The sequence below is a fragment of the Solanum lycopersicum genome, chromosome 10, assembly GCF_036512215.1.
Source record: "Solanum lycopersicum chromosome 10, SLM_r2.1".
NCBI lineage: Eukaryota > Viridiplantae > Streptophyta > Magnoliopsida > Solanales > Solanaceae > Solanum > Solanum lycopersicum.
Genome location: NC_090809.1, coordinates 48,962,068 through 48,976,579, shown reverse-complemented (window position 1 = coordinate 48,976,579; position 14,512 = coordinate 48,962,068). Strand labels below are relative to the sequence as shown.

Sequence of the window (14,512 nt, the reverse complement as noted above, 5' to 3'; positions counted from 1 at the left end):
ATAAATCTCCCTATAAGAAGGCATTAAAAACATCCATATGGAATATTTGCCAATTTTCAGCAGCTGTAATGGCAATAATGGATCTCACTGTGACCATTTTCACAACTGGTGAGAATGTCTGTTGATAATCAATTCCCTGCGTCTGACTATACCCTTTAGCCACAAGCCTAGCTTTGAACCTATCAACCTCTCCATTGGCCTTATACTTGATTTTGAACACCCATTTACACCCTATTGCTTTCTTTCCTGAACCCAAACTCATAACCTTCCAAGTACCATTACATAACTACTAGGTTTCATTGCTTCTACCCATCTCTGATCTTTCACAGCCATTTCATAAGTAGTAGGTTCATTGTCCGCAGACATTTCACTTAAATAAGCTTGGTAAGACACTGCAAAATTATCATAAGACATATATATGGCTAAAGAATATGGGTGCACTGAATCAATCACATGAGTTACATAATCCTTCATCCACACTGGTGGATGCACTGCTCTTTTGGATGAATTTCTGGGTACAACATTATATTGATCAATATGAACTTCAGTAGGGGTTAATGTGTATTGTTTGTTCATGATAATCAACAACCTCTTGGTTTATGTCATGACTTAACTCATTACCTCTACCGTCTTGAACTGGAATATCAATATCTACTTTCTCATCAGTAGATAGTAATCTAACTAGTGTGTCATCAGACTCAATAAATGACTCTGCAGGAAAGACTAGTACATGATGATCCTGCATATGATTGAATGGGAATATGTGTCCTTTGAATATAACATCTCTACAGACCAAAAATTTCTTCATCCTCATATCATACAAGAGATATCCCTTATGAGTTAGTGAATAGCCCATCATAACACATGCATCAGCTCTTGGGGAAAACTTATCATCCTTCATTGATCTAGTGTCATAACACAAATAACCAATAGTCCTTAGATGATCTAGGTGTGGTTTTCTTTTGTGAAAAATATTATAATGTGACTGCCCTTGCAGCACACTAGTGGGCATTCTATTAATCAAATACACAGCTGCTAACACACACTCACCCAAGAATTCAATAGTTAATTCCTGAAACCTAAGAGCTCTAACCACCTCAAGTATGTGTCTATGGTTTCTCTCCACAACTCCATATTATTCTGGAGTATGTGGACAACTACTCTCATGGACAATTCCCAAAGATGAAACAATTCATTACATTCTCTGTTAAAGAATTCTGTACCATCGTCTGATCTCACTCTTTTAACTTGCTTACTAAACTGAGTTTGAACTAGAGAAAAAAATGATTTCAAAGTAATAAGAACATCACTTTTGAATTTTAGTAAAAACAACCAAAACATTCTTGAATTATCATCCACAATAGTCAGAAAAAATCTAAAATCACTATGAGTAACAGTTTTATACGGTCCCCACACATCAAGATGTATTAAATCAAAGATATCATTTGTTCTAGATACACTCATTGGAAATGGAAGCTTAGTTTGCTTAGCTAAAGGACATATGGGACAGTTTTCACACACATCTTGATTAACATCTTTGTAAAGTTTCTTCAAGACTCTAAATAAAGGATGACCCATCGTATAATGCCATCTCAATGATTGTGAATTTGTCTTGGTCACTAAGCACTTGTTATTAGCAGTAGTGGTGTCAATTTCCTTTGTCTGAGCAGAGAATCTTGGATAGTAGTACAACCCTTCCAATTCATTACTAATCCCTTTCACCTCTCCAATGAAGAGGTCCTGAAAAACACAAAACTCAGGAAAGAAATGAACGGAACATTTGAATTTTCTAGTCAACTGTGATACTGACTGTAAATTATGCTTAACTTCAGGAACAACCATAACATTTTTCAATACACCTCTACCAGGTATCATACAACTACCTGAATGAGTAACCAATGTAGTGTGACCATTAGGTAGGTAAACTCTCCTTCATGTGGCTTTGTTATGACCACTAACATCATCCAAATTTTCAGACTTAGGAGTCATGCGACATGTTGCCCCAGAGTCTACAATCTAATGACCTTGTTTGCTAGAGTTTTTATATTTATTATTGACACTCATAACATCATCATAACTACCTCTTCTGTGAGAATGTAAAAGAATATTAAGACCATTGAAATTACCTTCCATGTTGACTATCTCTTCAGTTTTCTCTTCCTTATCCAGGAGCTTCAATATCTTCTGATACTGCTCTGGGGTATATGTTGACTTCATAGCAAGTGCTCGCAAATTCGCTCTAACAAAACTAAGGTCATGCGCGTTATCATTAGATTTGTTTCCTTCATCAACTGACCCAAAAGTATCCTCATTGCACTTGTCAACTTGGACATTATTTGCTAGATCCTTTCATTTTTTCGAGTTCATTCCTCTTGCTATATTGGACGATCTATAATCGCCAGCATCATCTTTTTATAAATATCCAGTCCTCAGGATATCCCACAAGTTTATAGCAGATATTTTTAGTGTGTCCATGCATTTTGCAATGGTCACAAAACAGATACCGGTTCACCTTTTTCTTTCCGTTATAACTTTCTCTTCCAGCATACACACCCCTATCTCCATGAATAGTATTTCTATTCCCATAATTCATCTTACTTGCATACATTGTTGTGGCCTCAAGTATATCTCCTCTTGTACGCATTCCTGATGTAACTCTCTGACTTTCATCTAAAACTATCATCGCGTATGCTTTGTCAACATTAGGCAAAGGATTCATCATCAAGATATGGCTTCTTGCGGGACCATACAACTCATTCAACCCCATTAAGAAAGCAAATAGTCGCAAATATTATATGTGATCTACATATACTCTAGATATATCACAATTACATGAAGGAAGAGGGACAACCGTATCAAATTCATCCCAAAGCAATCGTAACTCGGTAAAATAAGCTGAAATAGTTAGATTACCTTGATGAATTGTGCATATATGCCTATGAAGTCGATAAATTCATGATCTGTCTACCTTATCGAATCGTTCCTTCAAGTCTGCCCATACTGTTGCAGCATCTGAAGCATAGACTATCCCGCTCAGCAACTCCTTCGAAATAATATTCATGATCCATGCCAATACGAATGCATTACACTTTTCCCATTGTTCATCTAATCCAGGTGCATAATCACCCTTCTTATATGTTCCAAGCACAAAAACAAGCTTACTCTTGGCTCGAAGATTGATCATCATTGATCGACTCCACAACGAGTAATTTTCTGAACCAATAAGCTGGACTGTAGTTAATACAGATCCAGAAGTATCTGATGGATGGAGATAAAGAGGATGATTCCTCTTTGATTCGATCGATTCCATCATTTTTGGTGCAACAACCGAAGAAGAAGCCGTTGTTACCGTATCTCGTTCAATCGCCATTGCAAATCACAAAGGCTCTGTTTTCCAGAATCGAACTTACAATTTGAATCAAAGAATTAATGACTCAGTTGCTCTGGTACCATCTAAAAATCAGAGAGATTAGAGATGTTTCTTGTGTTGATCGAAATTGAGAGAGCTTACACAATGAGGATCGAACCTCTACTTATACATACAGCTGTAACTGCTTGATATCTTGTAACTACCTTTCTAACAATATTAATAAACTAACTAATTATATTCTTATCACACTTAATTATTTACCTAAGTAACTTCTTTTATACTATCTTCAATACTTATAATGTAGTTATCCAATAAGAATCAATTCATCATCAAGTGTGGCACAAGAAGTGTTAAAAGTCCCTAAGTTTGGACAAATATATAGAGGCATTTTCCTCTCAATTTAAACACAACAATTTAGAGAGATAAATAGACTAGAACTTAGTTCACAAATAGTGATATGAAACAATAATCTAAGAAACACCAATTTAAAGAGAGAAATAGACTAGACTCCAATTTATTCAAGCAAAAAACAAAAAAAAATATAACGAAAAAAATATAATCAGTATAATTAATCTTCCAACATGTTGCTCTCTTATAATTCAGAAACGCCAATGTTTAAGAGGCATCACAGCAAACTTCATGTTCCAAGTCTTGCAATGGATGCCTTTATGCTCTCCACAACCAAAATAATAAGTCTGCATTTTCTTCAACACAAACTCAAATCCTTCCCCTGCACCTTCAGTTGGATCCGCTATTCTTTTAGCTTTTCTGAAGTCGCACTTAATAAAGCTCCAATAGTTTGGGAATAAGTAAACACTGTGTGGAAATCCGGTGCTATTTGCATTTGGTGGATCATACTTGAACACTACCACAACCAAAAACGAATTCAAAATTTAAATCATTAGTATATATAGAATGATACTATTGCATGCACTTTTTATTTTGTATTAAAGGGGTGATAAAACTTTAGTACACATAATTTTTGCGACTACACTAGTGCACGCATGCATAAAGTAAAATTTAAAAAAAAAAACAATATATATATGCACAATCTAACTTTTTTTAGTGTAAGAGACGACACAATTGAACCCACAATATGCTCGAATTTATTAAAAGAAATAATAAAGCACAAATGCACTAAAAGTATAAATTCACTTGAAAGAGAGGTATATACCTAAGGTATCGTTAACAAAGAAAGGAGTATTGTTTCGAGCCCACTCCATGTAGTTGAAGCCATAATGCCAATTTTCGGAACCTCCAACGATGAATCTATTGGAGGTGTGAGTAGCATTTGGTGGATGAGTATAAGGGAAATTGGTTTTGTTCCATGTTGTAGAGCCCCAATTGAAGTCATAATTGGCTAGACCAATTGCAAACATGGATGAGAACAATAATGTAAGTAAGGGAAATGCTTGTGCATTATAAGCAAAAGCCATTAGTATATATATTATAGCAAGTTTAATTTGCTAATGAAGCAGAGAATTAGGTTGAATTGATGAAAATTATGAGTGAATATATGGACTATATATAAAGAAAAAAAGTATGGTCATTTTCCTTAAACTAAAGTCGGTTGGTGAGAGAGCAAAATTAGTGAAAAAACTCTTCTTTGAGCACTTGGAATTCTTAAAGTTGGAACGCAACCTAATTATTGACTCCTTAATTTTTTAATTCTCAATCTGACTTGGAAGTCTTTTGCAACTGCAACTTGGAAGACCTTACAAAAGTCAAATTAATGGTGTGTTTGGTATAGTTAGCCATGTGAAGGTTTTTCACTTTTTAAAGCTTGCATAAGGTGCTTAGTCTTCTCTTTAATTAATAGTAAGCTAGATTAAGGATTCGTTTGGAAACATTAAATAAATTTCTAATGCCGGTCACGTTCATAATATAAACTCGAACGTGATACTAACACATATAAAATCACTAGTCTATTTGACCATACTCTAAAATTAGCTTTTTTTTTTAAAAAAAAAAACGTCTTTCAAAAAAGTTTCTAATTTGTGTTTGGAATGATAATTTAAAAGACACATTTGAGTAGTAATTTATGCTTGACCAAATTTATTATAAGTAATTTTAAATGTATCTTTTTCAAAATAGTGATTTCTAAGAAAAAAAATACTTTTTTAACTTCTGAAATTTAACTCTTGCTATGTACTTTCCAAAAACACTTATTTTCTTCGAAAAAATTGAACAAATACTTTACTTTTAATTTTAATTTTTTTGCGGTAAGTAAAAAAAAATATTTTTCTAATATATACATATATATATATATATATATATATATATATATATATATATATATATATATATATATATATATATATAAACGAGAAAAAAAATTAAAAATGGAAGGTCATGTAGTGAGGTAGAATTTTTTCTAAACAAATTAAAATCATATCTAAAATATTATTTGGAAAAAGTGGAAGAGGGGGGGGGGGGGGGGGATTTTCAGTGATTGGGATGAAATAGTAATACTTTAATTTTTAACTTTAATTAATGTTAATAATATATTTAATTTTTGTTAAGATGAAATGTTTGTCTATATGGAGTTTTGATTTGACATTTTCTTTAAACAAAAGAGATAGTTTATGACACACTATGATGAGAGTATAATAAAAGTGACATGTGTTTTTTCCAAGCTAATAAGTTATAATTTAGATATAAAATTTACATTCTCAATAATTTAGGTATAAACTAAAAAAAAGAATAATTTAGGTGTATTTTTTACTGTTATCTCTATAAAAAAATAATTTCTCATAAGTAAATTTCAAGTCAAGTGTTTGAGTAAAATATTGAAAGATAAGGAAAAAATTTGAACAGTATACAAATCTATCTATATATAAGAGGAGAAGAAAAAGTGTCACGTATCAGCACCAAAAAAATATTCTTTTTAAATAATTAAAAATACTAATACCTATAGTAGAGATAAAATAAATTGATATTTTATTTTAAAAATAGTTTCTGAATTTGTTATGTTTTCTTTAATTGATTCTTTTACCGTTTCTTTTTAAAAATTGTGATTTATCATAATCATAGATAGTTTATCCATTTGATTGTAATTTTAAATACATTTTATATAGGGATAATTGTATATAATAATAAACTAATAATCTAAAATAAATGGAGTAGCTATGGTTTGATTTAATTGTGCTTCATAGCAAACGTTAGCTAAAGTTTGCCAGTCGCCTCTCTCCCAAAAATCTCGCTCGCCACTCTCCCTCTGCTCGCCTCTCTCACTTTATACACAGAAGTGTATAAATTGTGTTTTTATTTTGTGTAAAGCGAGAGAAAATTGTATATACACATGCAAAAGCATATATCTTCGTGTTATACACTTAATTATATAATTTACAAACATTTTACTTCAATTCAATTGTAGACAAATGCAAATTTTATACAAATATTGCAGCAAAAAAGGCCAACGAATTATACAATTGTGAATTATACAATTGCAGTGAAGTACAATTTTATCTCGCTTTATACAACAGAAGTGTATATAATGTGTTTCTGTTTTTGTATAAAGCGAGAGAAAAACATATATCTTCTTCCTATACACTTATAATTATGCAATTTACATATATTTTACTTCGATTCAATTGTATGCAAAACAAATTTTATACAAATATTGCAGCGAAATAGGCAGCGAATTATACAATTGTGCATTATACAATTGCAGTGAAATAGGATAGTGAATTATATAATTGCAGCGAAATAGGCCAGCGAATTATACAATTTAGGCCAGCGAATTATACAATTGTATATGTATAGCGAATTATACAGTTTTATGTTTACTATGGAGCGCAATTATGCAAACTTTGCTATAGCATACAAATATAAAATTTTTATTTGTTATATGTGAAAGTTGCCCTATATATTATATTATTAGAAAAATCAACCTTTAGAAAAAAAGCATATAATAATAATAATAATAATAATAATAATAATAATAATAATAATAATAATATCTATGAATATATAAACAGATTTTAAAATAACTAAATAAATTACATGTAATAGGATTAAAGATAGATTTCCTTAAAATATAAAAGTTGAATATGTAACGTGTGTGCATGTAATTCCTTTTGGAAAAAATATTTTAACCATCTTTCCACAATCTTCTTATTTAATAATAATAATAATAATAATAATAATAATAATAATAATAATATAACCAACCGTAGGTAACAATAATAGTAAAATCATTTTAATCTTTGTACTTTTCTTATAAAATATGAATTATTAGTTATTAATTACATGTAATGGTATCAAATATTAAATTACACTTTAAAATACAAGATAGAAATTTGAAGCAGTTACAAATTTAATGTGGCCGTTTGCAAAAACCATATAAAAAGTATTTAAAAAAAAACAAAAAACAAATCCCACGTTAAATTTTTTAAACATAATCAAAATTGTTTAACAAAATAAATTTAAAATCTAAAAAAAATGTGAAAAACTAATAAAATAAAATAACTAAAAATATGATTTGTTCAAATATATAACCACCTACCATTGATTCCTTCCTTCTATAAATATATTATTTTTTAATGAATTTTTTTATTGATTTTGCTAGAATTTTTTTTATCCACATTTTATTAATTGGTGGATTAAATTTTATTTGGTTCGAATATTTCAAATCTAGTAAGTTTTTAAATTTTGTGTTGGTACACTTTCAATAAACTGAACATTAAAATTGTATATTTTTTTTGATTCTATGTTAATCTTTTGCATGTTGTAATATTTTGTTTCTTTTTGAGTTACGTGATTCTCTAAATTTTTATTTACCCTCTTTATTCGTAACGTCATCTGGAAGCATTTTTTTAGTACAAAACATAGATTTTTTGTTGCTAAAGAATTATTTTTGAAAGAAACCTATAATCTATAATAATAATAATAATAATAATAATAATAATAATAATAATAATTCTTTCTATATATATACATATATATTAGGAGAAGCAAAAAGTGTTACATATCAACACCATATAATTTCACAAATTTCTATCTTATTTAAATTAATAAAAAGAATCAATTTAAATAATATATTAGAGAAGTTAAAATTGTTCAACAGAAATGGAAAGTTACTTTTTCCTTTTTCTAATATTAATTTAATCCATAAAATATGTTAACGAAAGAAATAATAAAAAAATAATCGAATAATAAATAAATAAATAAATTTAAAAATGATTTTAGAAACAGAAGAAGTTAAAAACAGTAATCTTTCATAAGAAAATGAAATTTATTGATTAGTAAAATTAATCTAACATCTAAAAACAAAAATAAAATAAAGAACTGTAAAAAATACTAAATATAACAAGTAAATTTAAAATTTAAATTTTAATAACAGAAGTTAAAATTGTTACAAGGAAATGGATAATTACTTTTTCCTTTTTAAATTGGGAAAATGCATAAAATCACTTCTAAATTTGGTAGCAAAATTCACTTTAATACTTCAATTATACGAGCGTTTAAATCACATCCTAATAATTCTGAACTAATTAAATACCACCCTAAGAGCTGACGTGACAAAGTGAGTGTAGTCACTCTCCTATAAGAGCGTGAAATAATATAAAAATTAAAAATTAAAAGGTAAAATCATTCACATGACATTTTTTTATTAGCCAATATTTAACTAATATTTTGTTAATTTTTTTTTACAAGTTAAAGTTAAAAGAATGTGAATTTTTTTTTCTTAGAAATAAATGGAATTTGTGGGTTCAATTATTCTTAAAAGATATTTAATTTTTTTGTTCTCTATTTATTTTGTTGTCTTTCCCAAATGTCTTTTTTCCCCATTGAAATACTCCTTATACCTTTCTTCTTTCATTTTAAAATTTTTCCTTCATCTTCATCATTCACCGCACACGTCCTTTATTAATCACAAAAATTCAAAACCCAATTCATATTTATTGAATGCAAACTTTCTTGAATTTTAAGTAACCCATTTTGAATTTTATTAGTTGTGATGCAAAAAAAATGTGGGTCTATCAACTTTTTTCACAATCTTCATTTTTCATTTAAGTTGTTAAGAAAAAAATAATTTTCAAAAAATATTTCTCTCCAGTGGAAAAATTTGTGGAAGAGAGACGATTCGAAGAAGAAAAAGTAAGTATTTGACGAATGTTGAAGAAGAAAATAACCATTGAAAGATGAAAATTCGGAAAAAAAAAAAGCTAGTGAAGGCTAAAAATGGTGGAAATCACGAAAGAAGAAAGGGAGATGGGGTAGAAGAGAAGAGGTTGAAGAAGATGTGACACTTTTGATTTTAGAATGTATTTTTAATTAATTGATTGAGTTTAAGAAAACAAAAGGGTGAATAAACAAAAAAAGTTAAAAATTAATGACATGGTGCTTACATAGCTGCGACGTGGTGCTTACATGGCTACGATGTGGCGGGTGAGAGTGGTATAACACTCTCAGGATTGTATTTAATACAATTCAAAGATATTAAGGGGAGTATTTAAACGTCCGTATAATTAAAGTACTAAAGTGAGTTTTGCTGCCAAATTTAGAAGGAATTTGATGTATTTTCCCTTTTAAATTTATTAAATTTTATACATACAACATGCCCTATTTAATAAAAGAAAAAATAAAATAATAATCTGATAATAAATAAATACATAAATTTAAAAATTATTTTTTTTTTAAAAGAGAAAAAAGTTAAAAAAAAGTGGATTTTCGTAAGAAAATAGAATTTATTGATTAGTAAAATTAATCTAAAATCTAAAAATAAAAATAAAATAAGGAACTCTAAAAATGCTAAATATATCAAGTAAATTAAAAAATAATTAAAAATACTAAATATAATACTTAATTTAGTAGTTAATAAAACTGATTAAATTTAAATACTAAAAATTTAAAAATTGTTATGAAACTATATAAATTAAGAAGAAAAACAAAGTAGAGAGAAAAGAGAATACTTCTTATTCATATTGAAGTCTACTAAGGATTCATGAATGTTATTTACAATAAAGGAAAACTCTTTTATTTATAGGGGAAATCTAACTTGGCCCCCAAGTAGGATTCCTAACCATATCCTAAAAGGATTGCACATAATTAGATATTCACTATAATACAAATATGTTTATAAGACTCCTTCTTGAATGTCGGTAAATTGTGTGCCTCGTAAATCTTACTAGATAAAACCCAGTGAAAAAAAATCTAGTGAAGGGAAAAAGAGTTCTAATAATACGCATTATGGATGTCTCATTAAAAACCTTACAAGGAAAATCCAATGGAACAAAACCTTGTGAGAAAAAAAGAATACATCATGTATTAGATCCCCCTAATGAGAACATCAATCCACAGACTTGAATCTTCGTTTTCCAAGTTTGTGCACCTTTTTCTTGAAAGTTGTAGTTGGTAGAGACTTGGTGAATAATTCAATTATTGTATTACTTGAACATATCTTTTGCATGTTGATATCACCATTCTTGGGAGCTCATGAGTATAGAAAAACTTTGACGAAATATGCTTCCTTCTATCTCTTTTTATAAATATTCCCTTCAGGATCAAATATTTCTGCAAGTTTCTTACTTAAACTTCTTTAAGCAAATAATCTATTGCCTTTTGAAAGCTCTTCAAAAGTTTCAATTCTGGTCATAACCATGCATAAAAATACTTGTATAGGCTATGCATTTTGAAATTATTTGATCTTTATGAGGATTATGAACAAGTTTTTCAAAAATTTGTATATGCTCTAGATTTTAAACTCATCGGATATTTTCATATTATTTTTGTCAAGTGACAACTTTCAATATTAAATGTATGACATTTTCTAGTGCCTATATTACAAGTCAAATAAGTTTTACGCTTATCAAGATGAATCATTCCACTTTTAACTTGATAATTATTTCTACAGCAATATGCTTTAATAGTCGTAGAATTCATATTATACTAATATTTATACAATATTGTACGCTATTGTATCAAAGATATCGTCAATGATATATCATTTTGTATTGATTCACAATACGACATAACTTATTGAGATCTCATCACTTCATTATTTTTAGATACGTACCCTCTCGTGAGGTTTCATGAAGTGTTATGTTGTAAGCTCTTTAAGAGCACTCCTTATCATGATCATTTTGATTTTTTGATCCTTTTCCTATTTTCAAGGATTATTTTATTCGGAATCAATTAGTCTATCATGCTTCATGCATGACGTAGACTATATCCTTAAGGGACATTCAAGAGGAATATTTACAATTCTTGTTTGCTTCTAATCTCCCCAGCTTATGTTAGACAAACTAACATATATCTCAATTTTTTGGAGAATCCATCTTTGTGCATCATTGTATGTTCATTGATTTTATACTACATATCAAAATAATCAGATGAAAAGTATTTGGTCCATGACCATAAATCAATTGAAAGGAAACTTTTGATCATAATTTATTTGTCTGATGTGTACAATTACTTTTGTATACAATATCATATTTCAGATCAACACGTGAACCTTTATTTCCATAAACAATGATTTCACTATCATGAGACATTAATGTCACATCATATTGAATATTTATCAATATTATCAAGATGAATTGTCTTGATTTACATTATGAAAGTTGTGCTCTTAACTCAATTATTTTGCACAAACAATTTGTGAATGTCAAACTACAGGTTGACAACAAATGCACATGTGATTGTCATATAAATTCATATCTTTATCGTATCACATGATAGGTGAACAAGATCATATTCACCTTTTATACTTTTCAGAATTTAGGGATTTAGTCCCAACTTTAGTTGATCCAATCAACTAGTCAGAATAAGAACCAAAACAATTCTTAAAGAATCTTTTAGTTTTTCAATGTATGTGCATTACGCAGTATGTACATATTTGGGATGACCAAATTATTCATGCCAACTAAGAAAATTATTAGCACCCATAAACTCCAAGTTTACTATGACATGTGCCTTTTTGCTTTAGTAAATTCCCAATGTATTACTATTATATGAGCAAATTTCAATTTTAATACTCTGAAAGTAAATTTCAAATTTATTTTTCTTAATTATTCTATCCCTTCTTGAGGTGAGTCGTTATTCCATCACTAAACGAACTAATCTGATTATCAGAAAATTGTGCACGTAATCATATCATTTGTGCTAATATTTTTGCATACATCAAGTTGCGAGATAACAATAGGCAAACATGAGACCATCTAGAAGAAACATCTGTTAGGACTATTAATTATCTAAGCAATCCACTAAGTGGATGTATAGGTCCAAAAATATTTGTATACGTTCCTAGAATACAGGTGATTCAATCTTAACTTTCATTTATGATGGTCTCACAATTAATTCTTGCTAACAAGCAGTACAAGAAAATTCACCATCTAAAAGATTTTTTAGGTTGTTCAATAAATGTCCATTTTAATTTTTCATGATTCGTCTAAACATTATAGATTAATGATGTCTCAGACAAACATGCCAAATTAAGAAAGTACCAAAATTAGTAAACCTCTTAATTACTATACATAGTGTCTCAATTGCACTAATTCTTGTCCAATACAAGCGAGAAGATAAAAGTAAGAAACATTTCTATAGTACATATCTTCTTAGAGATATTCATGGTGATACCACATCATTGACCAAAGGTCGCAATCTTTTTCACGCCTAGCATGGTGGCATACACCTCATTCCCTTTAGATATTTTTAGCATTTATCAAATGCTCTAATTCTTCATGAATGGAACACAAACATGTGAGCATATCAAATCATGATAGCTTTAGTACCTTATTCCATATTTATGTGCATTATTCAATCTCTTGTCTTCTTTTAGACATAGTATGCACTACTACCACATTCACTTTAAGTAATAGAGCAAATTCAGTAAATTCCATGACTTCTCCTAAAAAAACATTAGTTTTTCTTTAGTCATTATTATATCATCAATATGGTGCGCTAAGACTCAAATTCATTGTCTTATCCATATAAATTTGTCTTAGTCCATAAATCAATGGAACTTGAACTCAATATATCCACGTCATGGTGCAGCAGGACTTTAACCCAATGTCTTAATCTCTTGGTGCGATTGGATGTAAATCCATCGTCTTATTCTTTTGGTGCGATAAAACTTAAATCTGTTGTCTTACCCACAATGAGGCACAACCTCAAGCCTTCAAAATAATTGTAATTTTATCACTTTTGATGATCATTCATATGATCGTACGTTATAATTACACATAAAATTGAAATTATTGATTTATTATAATTAACACTAGTAGTTAATAGATATAGCTTAATAGACCACATACCTCATATAAAGGTTGAAAATATACCTTTCACTAAATTGTGTTTATTAATTATTAAAATAAATCAAAAAATTCTCTTCTCAATCGGTTAAAATTAAACGTATAAAAGTCGACAAGTATCTTTAAATACTTACTCCAAATGGTAACCCCAGATCTGTCACATAAATAATGATAATGTAAAGATAAATCATACCTTACATATATGAAAACCTTAGTGCATAACTTATACAAGTTTCTTTTTCACTTTTCCCGTCTTCTATCATAATTCTTTAAAATTAAAACAATTGTGTTAATAATGTGTTATGAAACTATATAAATTAAGAAAAAGAACAAATTAGAGAGAAAAGAGAAGATTTCTTATTCATCATGAAGTAAATTCAAGATTCATGGACCTTATTTACAATGAAGAAAAATCTCTTTATTTATAAGGAAAACCTAAATTGGTTCCCAAACAGAAAAAGCTAATCATATCATAAAAGGACTCAACATAATTAGACATTTACTATAATACAAATATATTTATAAAAAAATGATTCAGATACAATAAGATAAGTTAAAAACTGTTGTAGGGAAATGGGATAGTTACTTTTTACTTTTTCTTTATTTATTTACTTTTTCTTTTTTCTTTACTTATTAAAAAATTCCATCCATACAACATGCTCTATTTTTTTAATAAAAGAAAGAAAAGATTCAACTAAATAAAATAATCTAATAATAAATAAATAAATTTAAAAAATGATTTAAAAGAAGAAGTTAATAACCGTGGATTTTAGTAGGAAAACTGATTTATTAGATTAGTAAAACTAATTTAAAATCTAAAAATAAAAAACTAAATAAATGCTATATATCATAAGTAAATGGGAAAATGCACAAGTACCCCCTCAAT

The 14,512-nt window shown here is 28.7% G+C and overlaps 1 protein-coding gene and 1 long non-coding RNA gene across 2 annotated transcripts; both read right to left on the bottom strand.

The window, feature by feature from the left end:
- Nucleotides 1-2,953: 2,953 nt before the first annotated feature.
- LOC138338883 (uncharacterized) lies at nt 2,954-3,370 on the bottom strand. The gene has a single exon (XM_069289966.1). The coding sequence runs from the start codon at nt 3,368-3,370 to the stop codon at nt 2,954-2,956; it is 417 nt and encodes a 138-aa protein (XP_069146067.1).
- A 348-nt stretch (nt 3,371-3,718) lies between these two features.
- Nucleotides 3,719-4,867, bottom strand: LOC101244913 (uncharacterized). The gene is made up of 2 exons (XR_011212140.1): nt 4,545-4,867; nt 3,719-4,235 (listed from the first exon to the last, which is right to left on the bottom strand). It is a non-coding gene; the product is annotated as an uncharacterized lncRNA (long non-coding RNA).
- Between the last annotated feature and the right edge of the window lie 9,645 nt (nt 4,868-14,512).